The 22,396-nt window shown below is 34.8% G+C and overlaps 1 protein-coding gene across 1 annotated transcript; it reads right to left on the bottom strand.

The window, feature by feature from the left end:
- Nucleotides 1-14,920: 14,920 nt before the first annotated feature.
- LOC133688076 (derlin-1) lies at nt 14,921-17,450 on the bottom strand. Its single transcript, XM_062107463.1, has 7 exons — nt 17,289-17,450; nt 17,039-17,174; nt 16,874-16,947; nt 16,639-16,732; nt 16,091-16,219; nt 15,810-15,970; nt 14,921-15,382 (listed from the first exon to the last, which is right to left on the bottom strand). Exons 1-7 carry the CDS (start codon nt 17,303-17,305, stop codon nt 15,244-15,246), a joined length of 750 nt encoding a protein of 249 aa, XP_061963447.1. The 5' UTR covers nt 17,306-17,450; the 3' UTR covers nt 14,921-15,243.
- Nucleotides 17,451-22,396: the final 4,946 nt, after the last annotated feature.

Here is a 22,396-nt window from a genome sequence, read left to right as displayed (position 1 = left end):
GAATTCCGAGAAACAAACATAGCCTAAGACAACACAAAAAATTATGAACGTTATGTATACATATTTTATAATCACAAAATTTATTAACTAAGAAAAGAAAAGATGATATATGCTTAGTTATAAACTTGAATTAATTTGGAGGGGTTGATTCGGGATTCAGTTAAGTTAACTTGAGGTTAGATTAATCCAAGTTAAAGAAAAAGAAAAAAAGGAGTGACTCAGTAAAATTCATTAAAAAACACGGGTCAACCCATGACCTAGTCAACCCCATATCAAAACCACCGGGTTATCTTCACATTCGTCAAGTCACACAACTTTTACTTCTTTTGTTAATTTGTACTTAGATTCAGGGACGGAGCTAGGATTATTTGTTAGGAATGGCTAAAAATAATATAAGAAGATATAATATTTGTTTTAATTTATTGTACATGAGTTGTAAAAAAAACCTGCATGAATTAGCTTTATTCAAATAACTTATTATAAACATATAATGATATTTGTATAAGGTATAAGGTTTAGAGCAATACCAAATTGAATCAAAACAACGAAGTTAATTTTATCTTCATGATGTATCCATCACTTTAATGTTGTTAGTCTTTATACCTATCAAATATAAACATACAAAGTATATAAGAAACATTAGCTAAAGCGAAGCATTATTTATGTTTGATAAACTTTGAAATAAAGTAAAAAATAATAAAAAATAATTCTTACATATTTCTTTTAATTGTGCTCGTCGCTCTTTCATAGAATAGAAATCATCGATTATCATATCAATTATGAATCTTTCAGCAATTTCTTTTTCTATATAGACAATCAAATAATTTGCAAGAAAATCATCCTCCATCCGATTGCGAAGTCTTGTTTTAACAATCTTCATCACTGAAAAAGCTCGTTTAGTAGTTGCTGTTGAAACATGAAGAGTCAAAATAAACCGAATCAACCTATCAACTAGTGGATAAATTGTTGATCTTTCTGTCTAAACCAATCCTTGACATAAATCAGCAATCGATGACATGTTCTTTAACTTTGGATAATTGGGTACATCAAGCTCATAATGCTGCAACTGAAGTCTCAAATGATTTTTTTCTTGGTCAGAAAAATCTTTAAGATAGAGCGTGTCAACAAGTAAACATATATCTTCAACATTGAATAATGTATAGCTATTTCTAGGATCTCAAGTTGTGCTCAACTTAAGAAGCTCGATCACCTACTCATTGAATCTATTATTTAGCTTTTGCAATTGTTGATTAATAATAGCTATAAATATATCAACTTGGTAGTGATTTTCAACTATTACTAATTTTTGTTTACAGCAAGATTGTCCCATACTAGAAAAGCAAGCATCCATATCAGGAACTTCAATGTCTTGATGCTTACAAAATGATGTCACTTCTTCTAAAAGAATTTCCCAACCATCATCTCTTAACTTCTGAATTAAAGTCTTTGTGATAGTCACCAAATGCATAGCATTTAAAATGTCTTGAGATTTTTGTTGTAGGGCTTGGCAAAGCACATCAGTAATTCCCATTACATTCTTCATTATATGTAAGATGAATGCGGTATCAAATGACATTAGCAACTTAAATGAAAAAGACGCATCACCACGTTAAGAATAAATAGATCCATCTAAAGCAATGTTTTCAAGAACCAAGCAAGTTGCCCCATACATTTTTATCAAACTGCAAATTAATTTGAAGTCGAATTCCATCTGTTATCTCCAGGTCGTTGCAAATCACATACTTGATTAACTCTTTTACTCATTTCAATCTCACCAATATCAACTAAATGTTCAATTGTAGCTGCTTGAAAAGCCTATAATCCATCATTACGCTTACAAGAAGCACTAACGATGTTAATAATAAAAATCAAATTATGAAAGAAAGTGTGAACATCAGATAGCTGCAGCAATAAGAGCCAATTGTAATTGATAAGCCAAGCAATGTACATAATATGCATAAAGGCAATCATTAATGAATAAAGCTTGCAAACCATTCCAATCTCCACACATATTACTAGCATCATTATACCCTTGGCCCCTAATATTTTGAACATCAAGATTGTGATGAGATAAAACAAAGAAAATCTTTTCCTTAAGAGTTAAAGCAGTTGTATCTTGACATAAACTATATCCAAAAATCGTTCTCATATAAATCCATTGCTATCAATAAATCTAATAACAAGGGTCATTTGCTCTCTTCTAGATTCATCTCGAGCTTCATCAACAATTAAACAAAATCTTGCATTACCAATTTCATGACAAATTAAAGACTGAATATTTCTAACAGAGACATGCAAAATTTCTTTTTGAATTTGATGTGAGGTGTATTTAGCATTTTGTAGAGCATTACCCAAAACAAGAGCATCTACTTGTTCATTGTATGATGCTAAAAGTTCCATCATTTCAAGAAATTACCTTGGTTTTTTATTATGGACGTTCATCATGCCCTTTAAAAACATATGCTTGAAATATGAGCCAACGAATAATATCTATTGAAGCTTTAATACGCAATCGATTATTTAGAATTTATTGAGTAGTTTGCCTCTTAACTACCTTCTCAATATGACATGACTGGTTTTTCAAATTTTCCAAGCACCTGGTAGCAAATCTATGAACTGAATTTGGACCTTTTCCCATATGAGTCAAAAAAAGCACATCGTTCCTCATCATTAACTTTCTTTCAATAATTAAATCCTTTACAGTAAATGTGTCTGATCCTAGCTTTCTAGATGGTTTACTTGGAAATAAATAGCAAGGGAAATAAAATGCAGTAATTTTCTCTTAATATTCAAGCCACTGATAACTTTTGAACTAATGCGATTGAAATCGACAAGGATGTTTTTTACTAGTCAGCGAATATTCAGACATCAAAGGTTGATATGGCCCCAAATTAATGTATGCCCTTCGAATTTCATCTTGTTGATTAACCGAGTATTCCCAAATTTAAGGACGATTGCTTGGATCTCTAATTAAATGAGTAAAGTCAATTCTAATAAAAGACTGCTCACTAATCAACTCAGGTTAAACTGAAGCACATTGAGGCTGCTCAACCATAACTTCAACATTACACATTGGAGTTGGTTCACTAGGTTGTGAGCTATCAAAATTTTTCCTTTTTTTTCAAAAAAAAGAATCAATTCTTCTTATTTTTTTCATGGTTCAACCTAAAATCAAAATATATATCATGAGAACAAATTGATAATTTTAGTGGCTCTGCTAAAAATAAAACATAAAAAAATCCAAGCATAATCAAAACAAACCAATAAAATATATCTAATTAATTAGAAAAAAAATCACTATAACAAGAATTCAAAAAAATAATTGTTAGAACTAGCAAATCTGAAAAAAAGGAGCAAAATTAGTAAAATTATATTTAAAAAAAAACCTCATCAAATTCTTAATAAACATCTCAAAACAAAATAAAAATATATTTTAAATTTGAGTTATCGATACCCAATTACCTGGTTTTGTTTAATGAAAGATGAATTAATCGGTACTCTGCCTCAATCTTTCCGCAGGAAAATTCTGCTTGTGATTTGTATCTTTATTTTTGTTTTTGACTAGCTGCACCGATGTATGCATTTATATTAGGGCTAAAGAGAAAAGGTAGCAAAACACATTAATGACTTTATATTTTTTTTTTCTTTCCACGTAGATACCATAAAATCAAGAGCAAAGTCAAAGGAATTCAAGAGTTAAGTAAAGGATAGCAAATATATTTACTGTAAGAAGGGCCCGCCTCTTTAAAAAATATTACAGCTCTTTACATTTAATTACCAAATAAAAAAATGTATTGTCGGGGCTCAGGCCCCTACTTGCCCCTCTCTTCATTCCGCCCCTACCTAGATTTAAGTTCACATTCACAATCTTCTATACCTTCTCTAGATACCTTGATGTTAGAGCATGGTTAACTTGATCTCTTTTCCACTTCATAACTCCAAGTGAAACCATTTCTTTTTTGCATTCCTTTTACCTTTGTATTTACCTCCCACATCTTTCACTGTAACAAACACCCCTATAAAAAAAACATAAAGAGAGAGAAAACCAAGTTAACGAATAAACTTGAAACCAGTGAACACAAGAAATTTCATTTGTAAGAGAGCTCTTATCTTTGATGGTGATGTGAGGAGAAGTTGCACAAAAATTTAATGGTGAAAGCCGATTACCATTATGAGAAACAAAGAAGAAAAGGTCCAAATTACATGGGATGAGATTTTACAGTTTTAAAGTTTTCTGGATAGAGAGTATAAGAACTAGATATGCCAGAAATTATATCTACTGTCATTTAAAACAAGAAGTAAAACTAAAAGAGAGAGAGGAGTGAAAAACGTCTATTATAAATATTAAAAAAATCAATTAACTAAAAAAACCATTAAAATCACCAAAAAAATTAACTAAAAACATCAAATTAAGAGAAAAATTGAAGAAACCGATTTAAAAACTAAAAGAAGTCACTCGATCCAGCTCAAGTTTTGTTTTAGAAAGCTAAAACCGTGTGAACCGGACCAAACTGGTTCAACCGAGTTTGAACCAACTAGAAAAAAAGGATAGAAATAGAAACTTAACCTAACCTTAAAACATTTTTCCCTTTTTCCTTTGACTACAAATGCACCTCCCCATGTTATCTCTCTCTTATTCTCCCCTATTAAAACTTAAAAGATTACCTTAAATCCATCAATTGTAAGCCTTTATTTTTTGTTCTTTTTTTAAAGCAGTCGCACCTGCTTGTCCTCTCTCTAATTCTCATGTCCTCTCTCTCTAATTCTCTCTTGTGATCGAAGACCTAATCCATCGATAAGCCATAGCATCTAATGAATGTAATCTTTGATTTTCCCTTTTAATTTCTCCTAATTTGGATTGTAATTAGTAGTTAGGGTTTTTCTTAATCTTTTTTGAAATTTTTTAATTTTTTAATTACCTTACTAACTACTAATTGTAATGTTTATTCTCCTTTCTCTTAATAGTTGTCGTGAGTCCTTGGCTTATTTCTCTCATCTCTCTCCCTCTCTATTCTCTTTGTTCTCTTACAAAGGCCCTCAGTTCTCTTATAAGAAATAGGGTGTGTTTAGCTCTTAGTAGTGTTGGCGCTAGTGTGAGAAAGTAGAGAGAGATGCTCTCCTCCGTGTGAAGCATTTTCTGTCACTGTTCACTCTCTTCATGCTTTTGCTTGATTGAATCCTGGCTTTCTCCTGGCTATGGGTAACAAAAAGAAGAAGGCTGGGTCCCATAGATCTCATTTGAAACACCAAAAGTTGCTGGATAATTTCCAGCTTAATGATTCTGCTGTCTTAGCTTTAACAGCCCTGCCTCCTACTATTCATGCTACAGTAACCTCAAATTCAAATTCAAAACAGCGCCCGCCTGTTGCATCTACCACTGTTTGCTCTCGACCTGCCCTCCATGAGCTCTCCTCCCCACATGGTCCTGCACATCCATATCATGGTGATCCCAGTATCAACCATATTTTTGTGGAAGATTGGTATAGCGATGATGATCTGGAAGACGAAGAGGTGGATTTCAATTCCCCTGTGGAGGACTATGTTGGGGCCTCTACATTCTTCACCCCTCCGGTGGTTGGGGCTTCTCCTGCTGGTGGCCAGTCAACCCCTATTGCTTTCCCGGCTGTTGCCCAGTCAACCCCTCCTCCTCTGCCTCCTGCTGTGGGGTCTATATCCCCCCCTCTGCAGAAGACTATGATGTCTTCTTCCCTCCCTTCTATCTGTTGTGTGTCTCCAACATCCAACATAGCAGGTGCTCAGTCCACCCCTCTTTCTCTACCTCCTGCTGAGAAGATTCCTTCTCCCCCTCTGGAGAAGCTTAAGACGCCTTCTTCCCTACCTCCTGGATATTGTGAGTCTTCACCCTCTGAGGTCGCAGGTACACCTCTTTCTGCTCCTGGTAGTAATAAATGGCGTGACCTTTTCTCCAATAGATCTATTATTTCTTATACCAGGCTGCAAAACTTCTCTCTTAATCATTTATCCAAAACTTATGCCATCTCTTCTGAGGACATTCAACTTGCTTTTGATGTTTGGAAATATTGTGTTATGGGCTATGTTTCTGGAAAACGCCCTGGCTATGGAGCCCTAAATAATATCATTTCCAGTGTTTGGAAATGTGAAGCAATCCTTACTATCCATGACTCTAGGTGGCTGGTGTATCGATTAAAAACAGAGGAAGCCAAACTTGCGATTCTTAGTGGCGGACCTTACCTTGTTTATGGTCGGCCTCTCATCCTGTGGCCTATGACGTAATTTTTTTATTTTTCCAGTGAACAAATGTCAAGGGTCCCTGTTTGGGTAAAATTTCCCAATCTCCCACTATGCTGCTGGTCACCTATTTGTTTATCCAAGAAAGCAAGTGTCCTTGGAAAGCCTATTCAGTGTGACCACCCTACCTCAATGCTTTCCCGGATGTCTTATGCTCTGGTTCTGGTGGAAGTTGATCTTTCTGAGGAACTCCAACACTCTGTTCAGATCACACTGCCTGAAGGCCCTGCCCTGCACCAACAAGTGGTTTATGAAACTCTGCCCAAGTATTGTCATCTCTGCCATGTTCTTGGTCATACTCACCTTCTCTGCCCCAAAGCTACTGCTATTGTCACCACTTCCCTGGCTCCGGCAGTTCAAGAAGCTCAAGGGAATGTTTTTGGTCGATTGGGTCCTGGTCCTCCTCTACAGTCCCCTCCTCCTCTGCCTCAGTTGCAAGACCGGTCTAAAGACTAGGACATACCAGCTACTCAAGGGGTTGTTGGGTCTTCGGTTGATCCTGTAGATACTAATAACTGGGTTACAACGGTCTCTCAACGAAAATCTAGTAAGCATGATAAGGGGAAGGCAGTAGCAGTCGCTGAGCTTGGGTCTGTCGCCAGCTCCCTTGTAACTCCTACTTCCCCTGTTTGCCCAGGACCACCCTCCTCTGGTACTCCTCTATTGGTGGCAAACTCATGTGCTGAAGAACCTCGAGATTCTCCTCCTTCTTCTACTAAACCAATAGTTCTGACAGCCTGGGCTGGTGAAGGACACAATCCCTCTCCACCAAACCCTTTGGCTATTGCTACTGATGTTGGGAACATGGCTAACAACCCTGTGCCTACTCCTATTGTGGAGGTGTCGGTCAAGAGTCGGGTTCGCAACCGAAACCAAAAACAGTTGAGTCGCAGTGGAAGGACTTCCTCTTCTATTAAAAATGGTTAATCATCTTTCGCTGAACATCAGGGATCTACTCCCCTAACAAGACATGTGGAATATTTTTACTGGGTGATGTGTGGTGTTGTTTTGTTCTTGCTGAAGGAGCCCTTTTTGTGAATTGCCACTCTGCTAATGCATGGCCCATGCATTTTCACGTGCTCCACTTTGCTGATGGGGCCCCATGTCGGTTTATGGGCTCTTGCTATTGATGGCTGGCTGTTATTCTGTGCTGCTAACTTGTGTAATTGTAATTGTCTTGTAATTGCTTTTGTTTCCTTCGATTATAACTGAAGGTCTGTTTGTTTAGGCTGTTTTTCTCTTGTGCTTGGTGGGAGGCTGTTCCCCCAGGCTATTCTGTTTTTCCTTGCCTGGATATCTATGTCCATATGTACTGTTGGTTTCTAGCTTGTTTCGCAAGCTTGTCTTGCAACTTTTTAATCTATACAATACTTACATTTGATCAAAAAAAGAAATGGGGTGTGTTTGTTTTTAAAAAAAATTTAATTAATTGTTGATTTTAATTTTATAATTTAAAAGGTTTATAGGTTCAAATTTGGTTTTGATACCAAAAAAATAAATAAATAATAAAAAATGAAGAAGAAGGGGTCAGTCATGTCTATTTTCAAGTTTGATCCATGATAGTGAACTAACCCAATACAAATAGCAATATTAAAGGTAACAATTATCCACCTTCTAGATCTAATAAAAGAAAAACATCCTAAATTTAGGATCACTTTAAAAAAATGTAATGGTGATCCTAAAGGTTTTAGGGTTGTATTTATGTATTGTGAGAAAAATTATGATTGTCATGCTATACTTAATGGGACAAGTAACATGTGGAGTTTAAGACTCGGGCCACGGGTTTGGTAGGTTGACCTGAATAAATTGTTGTCCAAGTTGCCTTTGGATCCGCACACCTGGACTCTTTTATTTTATTTTATTTTCCTTTGATTTCTTTCCTTTGGAATAACAATAAAAATATATAATCTAATAAAAAATTATTATCAATAAAATTATTAATGATAAACTTAGTCTTTTATGGTTAATTTAGTTTTTGGAGATAATTTAGTTTTACTAGAAAATAAAAACAAATATGAGTTATTTCTTTTTATAAATACACATGGGTTTATTAGTTTGGTATTTCTTTTTTCTTTTTTATTACATTATATCCTTTTAATTTCAATGTTTTTACATTTTTTTTATATATAAGTTTCTATTTTTTATTGTTTTTATTTTTATAAATGTAGTTTTATTTTTGAAATAATGATCTTATTAGTCAATGTAAAAAAATATTTTACAACTTTCATATTATTTAACAGAATTAGATACAAGAAAAGAAACATTAACAAAATGCATAATAGTTGGATAAAATCCACAAAAGACCTTTTACATGGAGAAATTCCATAAAAAATAAGAATACAAGAGCAAGCAAGTCATTAACTCATTTTTCTTGGTTAAATGCTTGGATAGCTGACATATGATCTCTTAACTAAAAAAAATAGATGAAAAGCTTTAAATCTTAATAAAGGTTGTATTTATATATAGAATACATTAAAAAAAATTTCATAGGAACATAATCCATTAAAAATAAGAGTAGGATTTAACCAATCATCTATGCAATTATTATGCATTTTAGTTAGGATGATAAGTTTCAAAAGACATAATTTTTAAGTTTAACTCGATGACCAAGTTTAATGATAATAGCATAGATTTCCTCATGATTTGAATTTTTTTTTTTATGTTCAAATTTTTTTTTACTCAATTCACAACATAGCATGAGAAGTGACCTGGGGACAAACTATCCGTTAAGGGGTACAATCATGGCTAACTTCTCCCTATATTCTATTTTTTATAATATCAAATAATTAATTTAATAATTACTCACTTAATTATATTACTAAATTTCAACTATCAACACTATTGTTTATTGTGGATTTTAAAGAAAACAATTTTAAAAGCAATAAAAATTAATGCTATTATTCAACATATAAAATTTAGAGAGGCAAATTTATGCTCCAACCGTTATAATCTCATAAAACATAAAGTTTTGCTTGAATTCATATTCTATTAATACACATCAATTTTTCAACAAAAAAGACATCAATCACGTTGTCATCCAATAAAATTAAAATCTTAATCAAACTAAACTTGTTTCTTAGTTATAGGTTTAGAATTAAACTCAGGTATGTTTAACTAAATTGTACAACAAAGAGTAGGTAGTGTGAGTATATATATTTTACAAACAAGACTCTCACTTGCATTCATGATTTTTTTTCTCATATTTAATTTTGCTCACCTTTAGCAACTAACAACATATGGTAATTGATGATGTCTCAAAATCCAAGACTAATCAAGATATTTAGGTACTTGGATTTCTTCTTTTTAGTCTAGGAATTTTAAGCTTATGGTAAGAGCTTGAATATTTGCAAAAACAATCTCAATCAGGAGAAATTAAGGACTCTCTAATGATAAAGTCGGTATATTTATGAGGAAAACAATAAATGACTTAAAAGAGTTTTAAATTCAAGGAACAAAGATGTTTATTATTGAGTTTTAAGTTGATTATTGCTCTGAAATCTATATGAGTTTATCTTAAGAGATAAAAAGTTCTAAACGTTTACCTTAATGGATCAGGGGGTATTTATACCCTTTGAACTTTGTTGTTTTCAAAGAAGGGAAGGACTGGAAATTCCTCCGCTTTCGGTGATATTAATGAGAAACAAATATATCTTACATATCATTAATGAGATAGTAATTATGATAGGTCCCTTAAGAGGCCTTGTATACACATGAGTATAGGAAAATCATTACATCAATATAAATAATTATTCTAGATGGAGAGGCATGATAATTTGTCATGCCATTAATACTTTTATTTTAGGGGATTGCCTAGGATCAAACATATAGTCTTAGAACTTGGTAATAGTTGAATCCAAATGCTTTAGGTCTAGCATGTTTGCCAAACTCACGTTACCTTGGGCTTGGTTGACTGCTAAGCCCAAGTGCCTTGGGTCTGGTATGCTTTCCAGACCTACATTACATTAGGCTTGGAAGTCAGTCAAGTCCAAGTACTTTGGGTCTAACAAGCACGCTACCTTGGGCTTGGCTGACTTCCAAGCTTAAGTCATTTAGGTTTGACATACTTGATAGACCTATACTACTTTGGACTTGGCTAACTATCGAGACCAAGTTCTTTAGGTTTGACATATTTGCTAAACTCATTTTGTATTTTAAGATTTTTTTCATTTATAAAAATCTATAACAAAAAATGTTGACTCATCAATTGCCCCCCCTTAAGCATTTAATGTGTAATCTTACATTGGAGGCTTAAGAGATTTTTAGAGAGATAATTAGTCAGTACATGTCTTGTCTTTCTTTAGGGAGAAGCGTTTAGACGTTGTTGATCTAAAAAGATTTTCTAGGGAAAATAAAGCAAAAAACAATTTTAGGAAGACCACTCTACGACATGCAATAAAAATTGCAAGATTTTGGCTCATCCTATGGTTATAGATGAGGTGTCATTTGTCTTTCATTCTTATTTTCCCCCGTTCTTTTACTTTTGCTAAACCCTTTTTCCAGTATTCTCTAACTTAGGAATTTCTAATTTTTCACAAGAAGAGAGCAATTTGACATCATATAAGATTTCTTTGGTTAAGTAAACCATATCTTCTTTTCTTGTGCATCTACTAGACAGTTAATTATTGGGAGTGGATAACTATCTTTTAGGCAGGTTGTGTTCAAATCAATGAAGTCTACACACATCCGCTGCTTGCCATTACTCTTTCTTACCATAAATACATTTACCAACTAGGTCGAGTACAACACTTCCATGATGAAACCAGTGACCTGAAGTTTGTCCACTTCTTGAGTTATAGCCTTCTGTCTTTCTCCCTTAAAATTCCTTTTTTTTACGGATCGAATGTACAGCTAGGTTTACCCTTAACTGGTAGGTAAGTTATCTTTGGACTGATGTCTAGCATCTTTAATGCATTTGTTGTGAAATTCAACTTTTGAATATGTAAGAGCTCCGTTAATGATTGTTATTGTGTTAGTGTTAAGGTGGATCCCACTTTCATAACAACTTGTTTATCTTCCCCTAAACAAACATCCTTTGATTTTTTAGCAGCCTAAGTTATGATTTCTACTCTTTCCTTCAAGGACCCTTGTTGGTTTTATACCAACACTTTCTTTCCCTTAAAAAAAATAGTGGGACATTTTCTTGAGGTTATCTGATCCCCCTGCAATGTGGTTATTCCCTTTTGAGTTGAGAACTTCAATGTTAAGTGTCGGGTACATATAACAACATTGATTTAATGTAGATATGGTCTTCCTAGAATGGCATTATAAGCCAATGCCATATCAATCACTATAAAACTTTGTTGGAGTGAAACACATTTCAGAGGGGTGCACATTACAATGGGTAACTCTAAAGCATCTTTCACCGGTATGCCCGAACCTTCTATCCTAATAAGGGGATTTTTTTACCAGTGTCAATTTTAAAGAGGGGATTCCTATTTGGATCATAACTTTTGCGAAGAGGATGTTAACTACATTGACATCATGTACTCTATGATTAGAGATAACTATAAATGATGAGAGCATCCTCATGTAGAAAAGTCACTCCTTCTCCATTTTCAAGAGTAAAAACTATTTGCTCATGCCATTGAACTAGCAATCTAGTAGTGGTGAGGACTTGTTTCCTATACTTCCTTTTTCCATTGTTAGAACCCCTTTGTAAAGGTTCCCCTTAAAATTACGTTGATCTCAGGTAAAGATGTAGAAGATTAATCAAATTCTTCTATATTCTGATCAAGGAGAAAATCCTTCTTTAGAAACTAACAAATGTAGCCCTTAGCTATAAGCCTTGCAATTTCCTTCTTCAAGACATAACAGTCCTTATTGTCATGTCTATTTGTCTTTGTGAAAAAAGCATTACGTTTTAGATGTATGTGTACTGAGAGGAGATTTCATAGGTAAAGGATATTAGACAAACTTTTTACCTTGGATGACTGCAAGGCTTTAGTGAGGGAGGTGTTCAATGGAGAAGCATGTGCTTTAAGATAACTTAAATGTTCCCTAAGTGGTTTCTTCTGACTTCTCTTGAGATTATTGTCTCTTCTATAATAGCAGTCCCACTTGGGCTAGTGACCTTGTTTGGGGGACCCTTATGGTTGTTTGTCCCTAATAAAATAAAAAGGACAAGGATTCAGCGTATTTACCTTTTCTACCCGAATGTGGCTCTCCATAGTTTGCTTCACTTTTAGTAACCTTCTATTTGGTAAGGTGTATAACTCTCACCCCAAGGTTTTCTCCCTCACTCCACTGATAAGGGTTTATGAAGCTACCGATTTGATTAAGTCTTGAACCTTAAGCATTTTCTCATTGAATCTCTTAAGGTGCCCTTATTGATTTATCCTTCACTTAAGTGATTTCAAACAGTTCAATGGAACTCTTTTTAGATGGAATACTTGTACTAAAACATGCCACCAGTTTAGCATATTCACTAAAACTGATAATTGATCCTGGTTCCAGGTTGTTCTACTATGTTCTTATTGAACCTTTAAAGGTTGTAGAGAGGATCTTGCACATGACATGACTATTCTGAATGATTAGCTTCAGACTGTTACATATATTTTATACATGTTTCCTGGGATTTATAAGCCCACATAGTTATCTGAGGTCATTTTGATGGTGATGTAATCTCTAGATATGCAAGTGTTCATCACACATCTTGATAGAAGAGAATATTTGATCTGATGAGGAGCATAAATATCCTCATAGATGAATCCTTCTTCTAGTTGTTTGCCACTCCTCTGTTTATCGAGTTTGGGTGAACTTAAAATCTCTAGTGTAGGAAGATATGATAGATGGATAACCTTTTTCTTATGTTGCCTAGATGGATGCATAGAAAAACCATTCCATGCCTGAGCATTATAAAAGCGTGTATGCTCCTTGGAATGGCTTGATGACCCCTGAGGTTAAAGACCCTCTATTAAATCATTTTATCTTCATTCTTCTAGATAGTATAATCGTCTACGAACATTAGGTGGGGCTTGTTACCATAGAGGTGAGTGGAGAGATACAACAACTTACTGAGAAGGAGCTAAGATTCGTTGAGGTATATTTTCTCTCACTTGTTGATTTCCCAACATTGTTTGGGTGAAAAGCTATATTTGTTCCATAAGTTGTTGAAAGATTGGTTATGTGAAGCTAAGTATCTGTTGTGGCAAGAAGATCAATAACTAGTTATATTCTAGAAGTGTCCTGATTATCTGTCATTAATGATGATAATTAGAGGGAAAATAAAACAATAAAGTTGTTTATAACTTTTGAAAAATTTTCCCACGAACGGCGCCACTAATGATGTCCCAAAATCCAAGATATGTAAATAATAAGTTATTTAGTGTTTGAGACAATGGTTAATCAATATATTCAGGTGCTTGGATTTCTTCTCTTTAATCTAAGGAATTCCATACTTATGGTAAGAGTTTGGGTACCTATAAAAACAGTCTCAATCAAGGGGCTTAAAGACCCTCAAATGATAAAGTCAGTATATTTATGAGAAAAGGCAATAAATAATTAAAAGAGCCTTAAATTCAAGGACCAGAGATGTTTGTTCTTGAATTTTAAGTTGGTTAATGCTCTGAAATCTATATAAGTTTATCTTAAAGAGATAAAAAGTTCTAAACCCTTACCTAGATGGTTCAGGTGGTATTTATATCATTTGAATCTTGTCATATTCAGATAAAGAAAGGACTGGAAAGTCCTCTGCTTTCAGCGACATTAATAAGAGACAAATATCTCTTACATATTATTAATGAAATAATAAGTATAGTAAGTCCCTTAAGAGACCTTGTGTACACTTATGAGTATAGAGAAATCATTACATTAATATGAATTATTATTCTAGATGGAGAGACATGACAGTTTATCATGCTTTCAATACTTTTATTTTAGGGGATTGTCTAGGATCAAACATATAACTTTATAATTTGATAATGGTTGATTCCAAATATTTTACGTCTGACATGCTTGCTAGATCCGTGTTACCTTGGGTTTGGATAGCTACCGAGTCCAAATCCTTTGAATTTGACATGTTTGTCAAGCTCATGTTATATTAGGCTTGACTAATTACCAAGTTCAAGTTTTTTGATATGGCATGTTTGTCAAATCTATTTTGTTTTTTAAATTTTTTTTTCATTTATAAAAATCTATAACAAAAAAATGTTTACTCATCAATAATATAATTAAAACTTTGTATTTTTCTTTCTATTGATTTCAGTGAATAAAACCCATGCTAGATTAAAGGAGATGTTGAGACAAATCACCATGTATCTAGTAATTTGCATTTATATATAATTATCTTGTTTAATTTCTATTTTTAACCTTAACCACCACAAATGTGTTTTTAGGCTAGCCGTTCAAACATTCTCGGAGTTCCGAGCATAGAACTTATTCAATTAAGAAGGCATGACGTACTGTAATTTGATTTTTTACTTTTATTTTTTTCAATATTGTTGCAGAATTATATTTCTTACTTGGTTTTTGGGGACTTTGCCCATCTTGTATCAAGAGAACTTGCTGTTTAATTTCAAGTTATAATTCTAAATTAACTTTTGTTTCAAGTACAACATTTACCCACTTTTGTAACAACATTATCATATCTAATTCAAAATTTAATTTTAACCAAATATGATTTTTGTAAAACGATTCAAATTGAGCAAAAGGGTTTAAAAAACAAATACAAAATAAATGGAGTAATTGAAACAAGTTCATAGCATGTCATTCTAAGATGCGAGTATCCAGCTACATCTAGAATGGATGAAAAGACAAATAAGCTGGAAGAAAATGACATTAACTGCTCCTTCGACAAATAAGCTCTTAAAATGGTTGAGCAGCAGATGAAACAAGAACAAAATGGTTTAGCCGTCAGGACCCCTTCACAAAATCACTCCTGATAGACTTGCATCTAATATTTCGCTCCCTCTGTTAGTGGTGTCTTCTGAACAACAGGAAAATGGAATGTACCAGGAACAGGTGACAGAACCACAACTAATCATTTAGACGATAAGATCTCCCTCTGAAAGCAGCACTTGTAGTGCCGTCAGCCGCTTGAGTAGTTCTGTCAGGCTGTGCACTATTGTACATTGGGGTTGGGGCTCCTATTCTCCACCTTGCAACCAGCTTATTTCTGTTAACAGTTCAGGAAATTGCAGTGGCAGGAAACTATCATAAAAATTGCAGTGGCAGGAAACTATCATAAAAGCAAACTCAGTTAAAAATCAATTGCAGATTAATCGAGCTAAACAGTTGGTCGACAATGTATGTCCCAGCTTAGGCAATAATGTGATACAAGAGAAGATTGCAAAATGCTGAGCAAGTTAGAAGTCCATGCAAAGAAAAAGCTACGCAATGAATCAGAATTCCAATGTGTTACTGGATGCCTGCAGTGATCTCCTAACAAAACATGTAAAAAGAATTAGGAAAGTTTATGACATTTGTGTAAAGAGGGAGAGAAATGTATAAGAGAGATGGTTCCGCATTGAGCACATGCTGATTAATAATGCAAACAACTAAATAAGCTTCTCTCTTCGAGGAACTAAGCAACATAAGGATACACCCATCTGGGGGTTCTTAATAAGATGTTTCCAGTTGCAAGAGGATGCAACACAGTCAAGAAGTAATATAAATGCCCTGCTATAATTCCCAGGAGATCTGGCATAAGAGGTGCACCGAAAATAACATCCAAAGCAAGCATCGCCCATGGCAGATAGAAGGCCTGAAGAAAAAATGAACATTCGCATCAGATATGAAAGAACTTGACCACAAATTCTCCACACAGCAGATGCAAGAAACCATTTCACCATGAAAATTTGCAACTGAATACCACTTGACGTACCTTAAGAGTTACAAGCCCATATATGTTGATTTGGGCATTTGGAAATTCTCTACTCCAAACATAGAGAAGCATGAACACAAGTGATATCCCCAAGAAAGGGCTCCAAAAAATGGGGATCGCAGAAAGTACCTAGAATCCAAGAGAAAGATCATGCCAAAGTTAACAGAAGGATTGATCGCATTCTACACATTCAATCAACAGGAAGATGTTTGCAAGAACAAATTCATATAAACAAGTATCATCATCGAAGCTATAGCTCACTATGAGCTTCACATGTTCTCAAAGATGGGCCTGCAACAGAAACTGGAAGTCAAATAAGAACAGGGGAGTACATAGTAAATCTAGATGAAGGTCACTTTTCAAATTTCTCTAGCTCGGATGAGCTTGGCCATGCCATGAATAATCTGACTAGGAGTTTCAAGTGGAAAATCAGAGACCTAATACAAGGAAAATGAATTAAAAGGTTCTCTAGCTCGGACGAGCTTGGCCATGCCATCAGAGAGACCTAATCCAAGGAAAATGAATTAAAAGGGAAGATAACCACACACCAATAATGACAGAGCTCCAAAGATCATCATCCACAAGAAATCCGCTGTACGCCTTTCAAACGGCCCTTTCTCCAACTGGACTCCATATCTTGCTCTGTACAGTTGCAAGAGTTAACAGGGAAGCATTAGTGCTGGGAAGAAAAGTATTCATATGCTTCTCAAACCGAAATTAAAACTTTTGAGAACAAGCAATAAATTAAAAAGTAAATCAACAAGTCTGAAAACTATATCTTACATCATTAAGAGGCGAATTCCAAAATTGATAGAGAAATTCCCAAGGAAAAAGAAGGTTGTGATCAGCCTCCATACCTACAAACAAACGTTCGAGTTAGAGCCATTTCAACAGAAGGAAGAAAAAAAAGAAAGGACACCCATGAAACAGAATCGGTTAAATTAATACCTGAAAGCTCGAGAACACAGGTTTATACATCAATGCAATATCCGGCAAATAAAGAAGTCCAAATTGAACAGCTGTGGTGAGAAACAGGCACAAGGTCCCATAAGCCTTGCTTATAGGTGGAAGAGACTTGTAGTACCTGAAATTTAATTAAAATCAAGAAATAAGAAACAAGAGGGATAAGAAGGCTGGATTGACAAACCCCATCTCCTCCATTGTTGAAAACAAAAGGGGAAAGGAAGCGATACTTAACTCAGCAGGAGAAGACATTGGCAGAAGTCCAGAACTTAGCAGATGCAATTTCAGTCTAGAAGACGATAGATATATAAAATAAATAAGTGATGGTGTTTTTGATTTCTACACAAGAAAGAAAAATAAAACAAGTAGAACAAAACAACCCAGAAGGTTCCTCGGACTTCAATGTTAGGTTTTGTTTCCGCTGTCCCTCCCACGTGCGAAACGAATGGATTGTGTCAATCAGGAGAAGTGTTCAGGACTTGGGCTGGGCCAAATACGTTTTGAGACCCGGCCTGACCCAATGCTGGGCCAATTATATGGCCCATTAAACAAGAAATTGAAATCAGTCATTCTATGGGATTTTTTGTTCCTCTCTAACTATCTGCCACCACAAGTTTCTGTTTTCTGGCCCCACAAGCACAACTTTCAATCCAGCATCTTCTCTTTTTTTTATTTCTCATTTCTCTCTTCCTTTTCAATCTAGCCTTCCTCATTGTAATTTCCTTAGTCTGTTTTGTGACAACAATTTCAGTAGAAGTTTTCTCCAGTTTTTTTTAATATATATAAAATTCATCTTCATTTCAATTTACTTTTGTAGAGTTTATTGTTTTAACTTCATGTTTTACCTTATCTTATTTCTATGTCTTTTTAAAGCTTTTGATTTATCTAATATTATTTTATCTATCATAAAATTTAACATTTTGTTTTAGTTTTGCTAGCTCCCTTCAATATAAACCCTTCATGGTTTATTACATAAATTTTTACGTAACACCCCGTGATATTTAATACAACTTTATATTTTTCATTAATTATATACATGTACAAAATTTTACCCCATATTAATACTTGTAAACACAACAATAATAACTCAAACCACATTCGGCTCTCACAACCAATATCCAGATAGCCTCAAGCATACTGATTAGTACTTCAAAGTACATTTTTATCAAGGTTTTATATCATCACTTTGCACTTGAAGTATCAATAACTCCTTAACTAGAGCATGTTTTATAATAATAAGTCTAATAATATAAGAGAGCTTTAATTTATGGTAAATGCTCATGTTAAATGCAGACATATCTCATAATTTTAAAGAGATTGATATGATTAACTACTAAAAATGAAAGGACACATACCACCCAAATAATTTCATCAGTTACAATTATTCATCATATTCCACATTTTTATCTATAAAACTTTTAACCAAAATAGAAATACCCTCAAACTCATACTAAGAATCTCAAATTACTTGGCCTAAGTCTTAGCTAATAAGCTCATTAAAACATCAATATTTTTTATAGAGTTGTTGTAGTTCAACATATGTAAGCAATGACATTAATGTAAATGATATTTCTAATAATATATTGATGAGTAATTTACTATCAACCATAAAAGAATCAATCAAGGAAGAAGAAAAGAAGAGGCAAAAATAAGAAGGATGTTATTTATTATTTTCTGCATAATCCAGAACAACCTATTGTCTATATTTTATAGCCTATTAAACTGGGAAAGGTAAATAACATGCTTAAAGATAGGAAAGCACTAACAAACAAAACTAACAATAAGTAAATATCATCTCATTACACTAGTTTCCAGCAACCATCAGTAACCAACAAAGACCCATTCCTCATTCACCCTCACGTATGTGTTCCACTACATGCACATACCCACGTACCATTCCCATCTACATTGATAAACATATCAATTCCCCCCTAAGATTCCTTATTCGCAAGGAAATGCAGGATAGAACTTAGCTAAGTGGCGTTCATCTTCCCAAGTGGCATCATCTTCTGAGGCGCCCTTCCATTTAATGAGAACTTCAACCTTGGGATGATATTTTCCTTTTTGAATGACTCTACGATCAAGAACTGTCTCAGGTTGAGGAAGAATGATGGCTTCATCAGTCACTAAGGAAGCTGAGTAGATATGGTGGTGATGGGGCTAACATGTTTTCTCAATATGATAACATGAAAGACGTTGTGAATCAAAGAACTCAAAGGCAAAGCCGATCGATAAGCTATTAGTCCAACTCTTTCTATGATTTGATATAGACCAAAATACCAGGGTGATAGCTTCAAAAAGCTGTGAAATGCCACCGGTGTCTGTTGGTAAGGTTGTAGTTTCAGGTATAAAAAGTCGCCCACCTCATAGATGACCTCACGGCGTCGCTGATCCACTTGACATTTCATCCGTGCTTGAGCTAATGAGAGATTCTTTCTCAACTCACACAGGATGGCATCTTGATTACTCAAATATCCATCAATAACCTGTATGTTGGAAGTTCCTGGAACGTACATTAATAAATTTAGAGGTGGAACTCCATACACTACTTCAAAAGTTGTCATTTTGGTAGCTAAATGGACTGAGGTGTTATAACTAAATTCTGCCCATGGAATCTAGTCAATCCATTTGCGTGGTTGGTCCCCTGCAAAACATCACAAGTACTGCTCTAAGACGTGATTAATCACCTCCGTTTGTCTGTCGGTTTGAGGGTGGTAACTTGAACTCATGCACAACTTAGTCCCTTGAAGCCAAAACAAGGTTCGCCAAAAAAAGCTAATAAATACTCGGTCCCAGTCACTAACTATGGAAGTTAGGATTCTATGTTGTCGAACTATGTGAGAGACAAAAGCTTGTGCAATCGTGGCAGCTATATATGAATGTTTCATAGGAATAAAATATACATATTTAGACAAACGATCAACAACAACCATAACCACTATATGACTACTAGATTGTGGTAACCCTTCAATGAAATCCATGGATATGTCAAACATACCCTTTTAGGAATTGACAATGGCTGAAGTAATCCTACAGGTCCCATGGAATCTATTTTATACCGTTGACAAACATCACAACTTCTTAAAAATTCTTTGACAGTCTCATATATTTGTGGCCAAGAGAAACTTTGTTTGACTCTGGATAGTGTCTTATGATATCCAAAATGTCCTCCCGTAGGAGAAGAATGACATTACATAATGATATCCTGAAGCAAAGAGGAAGTGAGACTCAAATAAATCTTACCCTTTTATAACCAAACTCCATCTCGGTATAAAAATACAGCAGTGAGATGTAATGTCAGCCAAGTTCATAAAGAATGGATCATTTGCCACTTCATTTTGAAGCTTCTGCCACCAATCAACATGTGGAGTATAAATTAACAAAAATTAAAATTCTATTACCCGTGAGAGAGAATCAGTCGCCTGGTTGCTAACTACTTTCTTGTACTTAATAATATATTTATATCTCATAATCTTTGGTAGCCAACGAGTCGAAGTCGGTGTAGTAATGCGCTGCTCCAACAAATATTTGAGACTTTATTAGTCAGTGTGCACGGTGAATGTTTTGCCAATCAAATAGGGTCTCCATTTTTTAATTGACTTTACAATTGCTAACATCTCCTTTTCATATATTGAGAAAGTTAGAGCTGAACCTTTAAAAGCCTCACTAAAGAAAGCTATGGGATGATTGTTTTGAGAAAGCACAACGCTTATTCCAATTCTGCAAGCATCATACTCAATGACAAACGGTTGTGTGAAATCTGGTAAAGCCAAAACAAGAGGGGATGTTAATGCTTGTTTTAAATCGTTGAACTCCTTTTCTATCATGTCGTTCCATTTGAACCCATCTTTTGATAACAACAGATTGAGGGAAGCAGTAATGGCACCAAAATTCCGAATAAATTTTCTATAGTATCGGCTAAACCCAAAAATACTCAGACTTCTTTAATTGTGGTTGGAGTTGGCCATTCTAGAACTGCTACAATTTTGGATGAATCGACAGAAACTCCTTGCTCTGATATGACATGGCCTAAATAATCAATTGAAGTAACCCCAAACCTGCATTTAGATTCTTTTGCAAATAAACTGTTAGTAGACAAGATTGTCAAAATAGTGTGTAGGTGGCTCAAATGATCCTCCCAAGATTTTTGAATACACCAAGATGTCGTTAAAGAAGACAAGAATGAATTTTCATAAATGAGGACGGAAGAGATCATTCATAAGTCCTTGAAAGGTTACAGGTGCGTTGGTAAGTCTAAACAACATTACAACAAACTCGTAGTGGCCTTCATGCATCCTAAATGCTATTTTCGGAATGTCGTCTTCCTGTACTTTGATTTGGTGGTATCCAGCACGAAGATTGAGCTTGAAAAAACATTTTGCTCTATGTAATTCGTCGAGAAGTTCATCGATGACTGGAATAGGATATTTATCCTTGATGGTAAGATCATTCAGAGCCCAATAGTCAATGCAGAAACGCCAATCCCCGTTTTCTTTTCTGAGCAACAAGATCGGTGAGGAGAATGGGCTATGGCTAGGTCGTATAAACCCGACATGTAATAGCTCTTTCACCTTTCATTCGATCTCTGTCTTTTGATAATATGGATATCTATAAGGTCTTACACTAATTGGTTGGGCGTTGGGTTGCAACATAATCTGATGGTCATGTGACCGTTTAGGTGGTAAGGATGTAGGAGAATTGAAAACGTGAGAGAAGTTGGATAAGAGTTGGGCTATTTTAGATGGATGTGAATTTAGTTGGGTAATGAAGCCTACTGGAATTATAACAAAGAATTGGCTAGAGACGTGCATAGTATTAAACTCCTTCTCTGTAAAAACTTGTAGTCCTGATTGTTTTAACCCTTAAAAAATGCATAAATTCCCATCTTTTTTGAAAGACATGGTGAGTCTTTTATAATCTGTCTCCACCTGACCTAGTGTCGCAAGCCACTGCACTCTCAACACTCTAGACACGCTGCTACTAGAAGAATAAAATAGTCTGCTGTAACAATCTGTCCTTGTATCATAATGGTGAGCGATGGGCACAACCTTGTGCAATCTATTTTCTCCTCGTTAACTACTGTCACCTGGAATTTTCTATTAGGAACCCCAGGTAGCACAAGTTATGTGTGCTTCCACCGGCTATCAATACCATGACCTCTTTGCTCCTCAATCTTTCCATCACCCAAAAGGTTTGAGGATGAGTTGTACTTGCAATTGCATGGAAGGAAATTTCAGGAATAACTTTTTGGTCCTCTGCCATTTGTAGTACCTTAGATTGTTCCTCAAAATCTTGATCATTTGTATCACTAATCATGAATAATTGGGTTTATTAGCAGCGATG

Source organism: Populus nigra, chromosome 3 (genome assembly GCF_951802175.1).
Source record: "Populus nigra chromosome 3, ddPopNigr1.1, whole genome shotgun sequence".
Taxonomy (NCBI): Eukaryota; Viridiplantae; Streptophyta; class Magnoliopsida; order Malpighiales; family Salicaceae; genus Populus; species Populus nigra.
Note: the sequence above shows the minus strand (reverse complement) of the source record. Positions and strands in the feature narration are given on the sequence as shown.

Coding starts and splice junctions, on each gene's coding strand:
- LOC133688076 (XM_062107463.1), bottom strand. Junction 16,733..16,873: donor GGAATTCGCCTCTTAATGAT/GTAAGATATAGT, acceptor GCAACTGTACAG/AGCAAGATATGGAGTCCAGT. Junction 16,220..16,638: donor TTGGAGCTCTGTCATTATTG/GTGTGTGGTTAT, acceptor CTTGGATTCTAG/GTACTTTCTGCGATCCCCAT.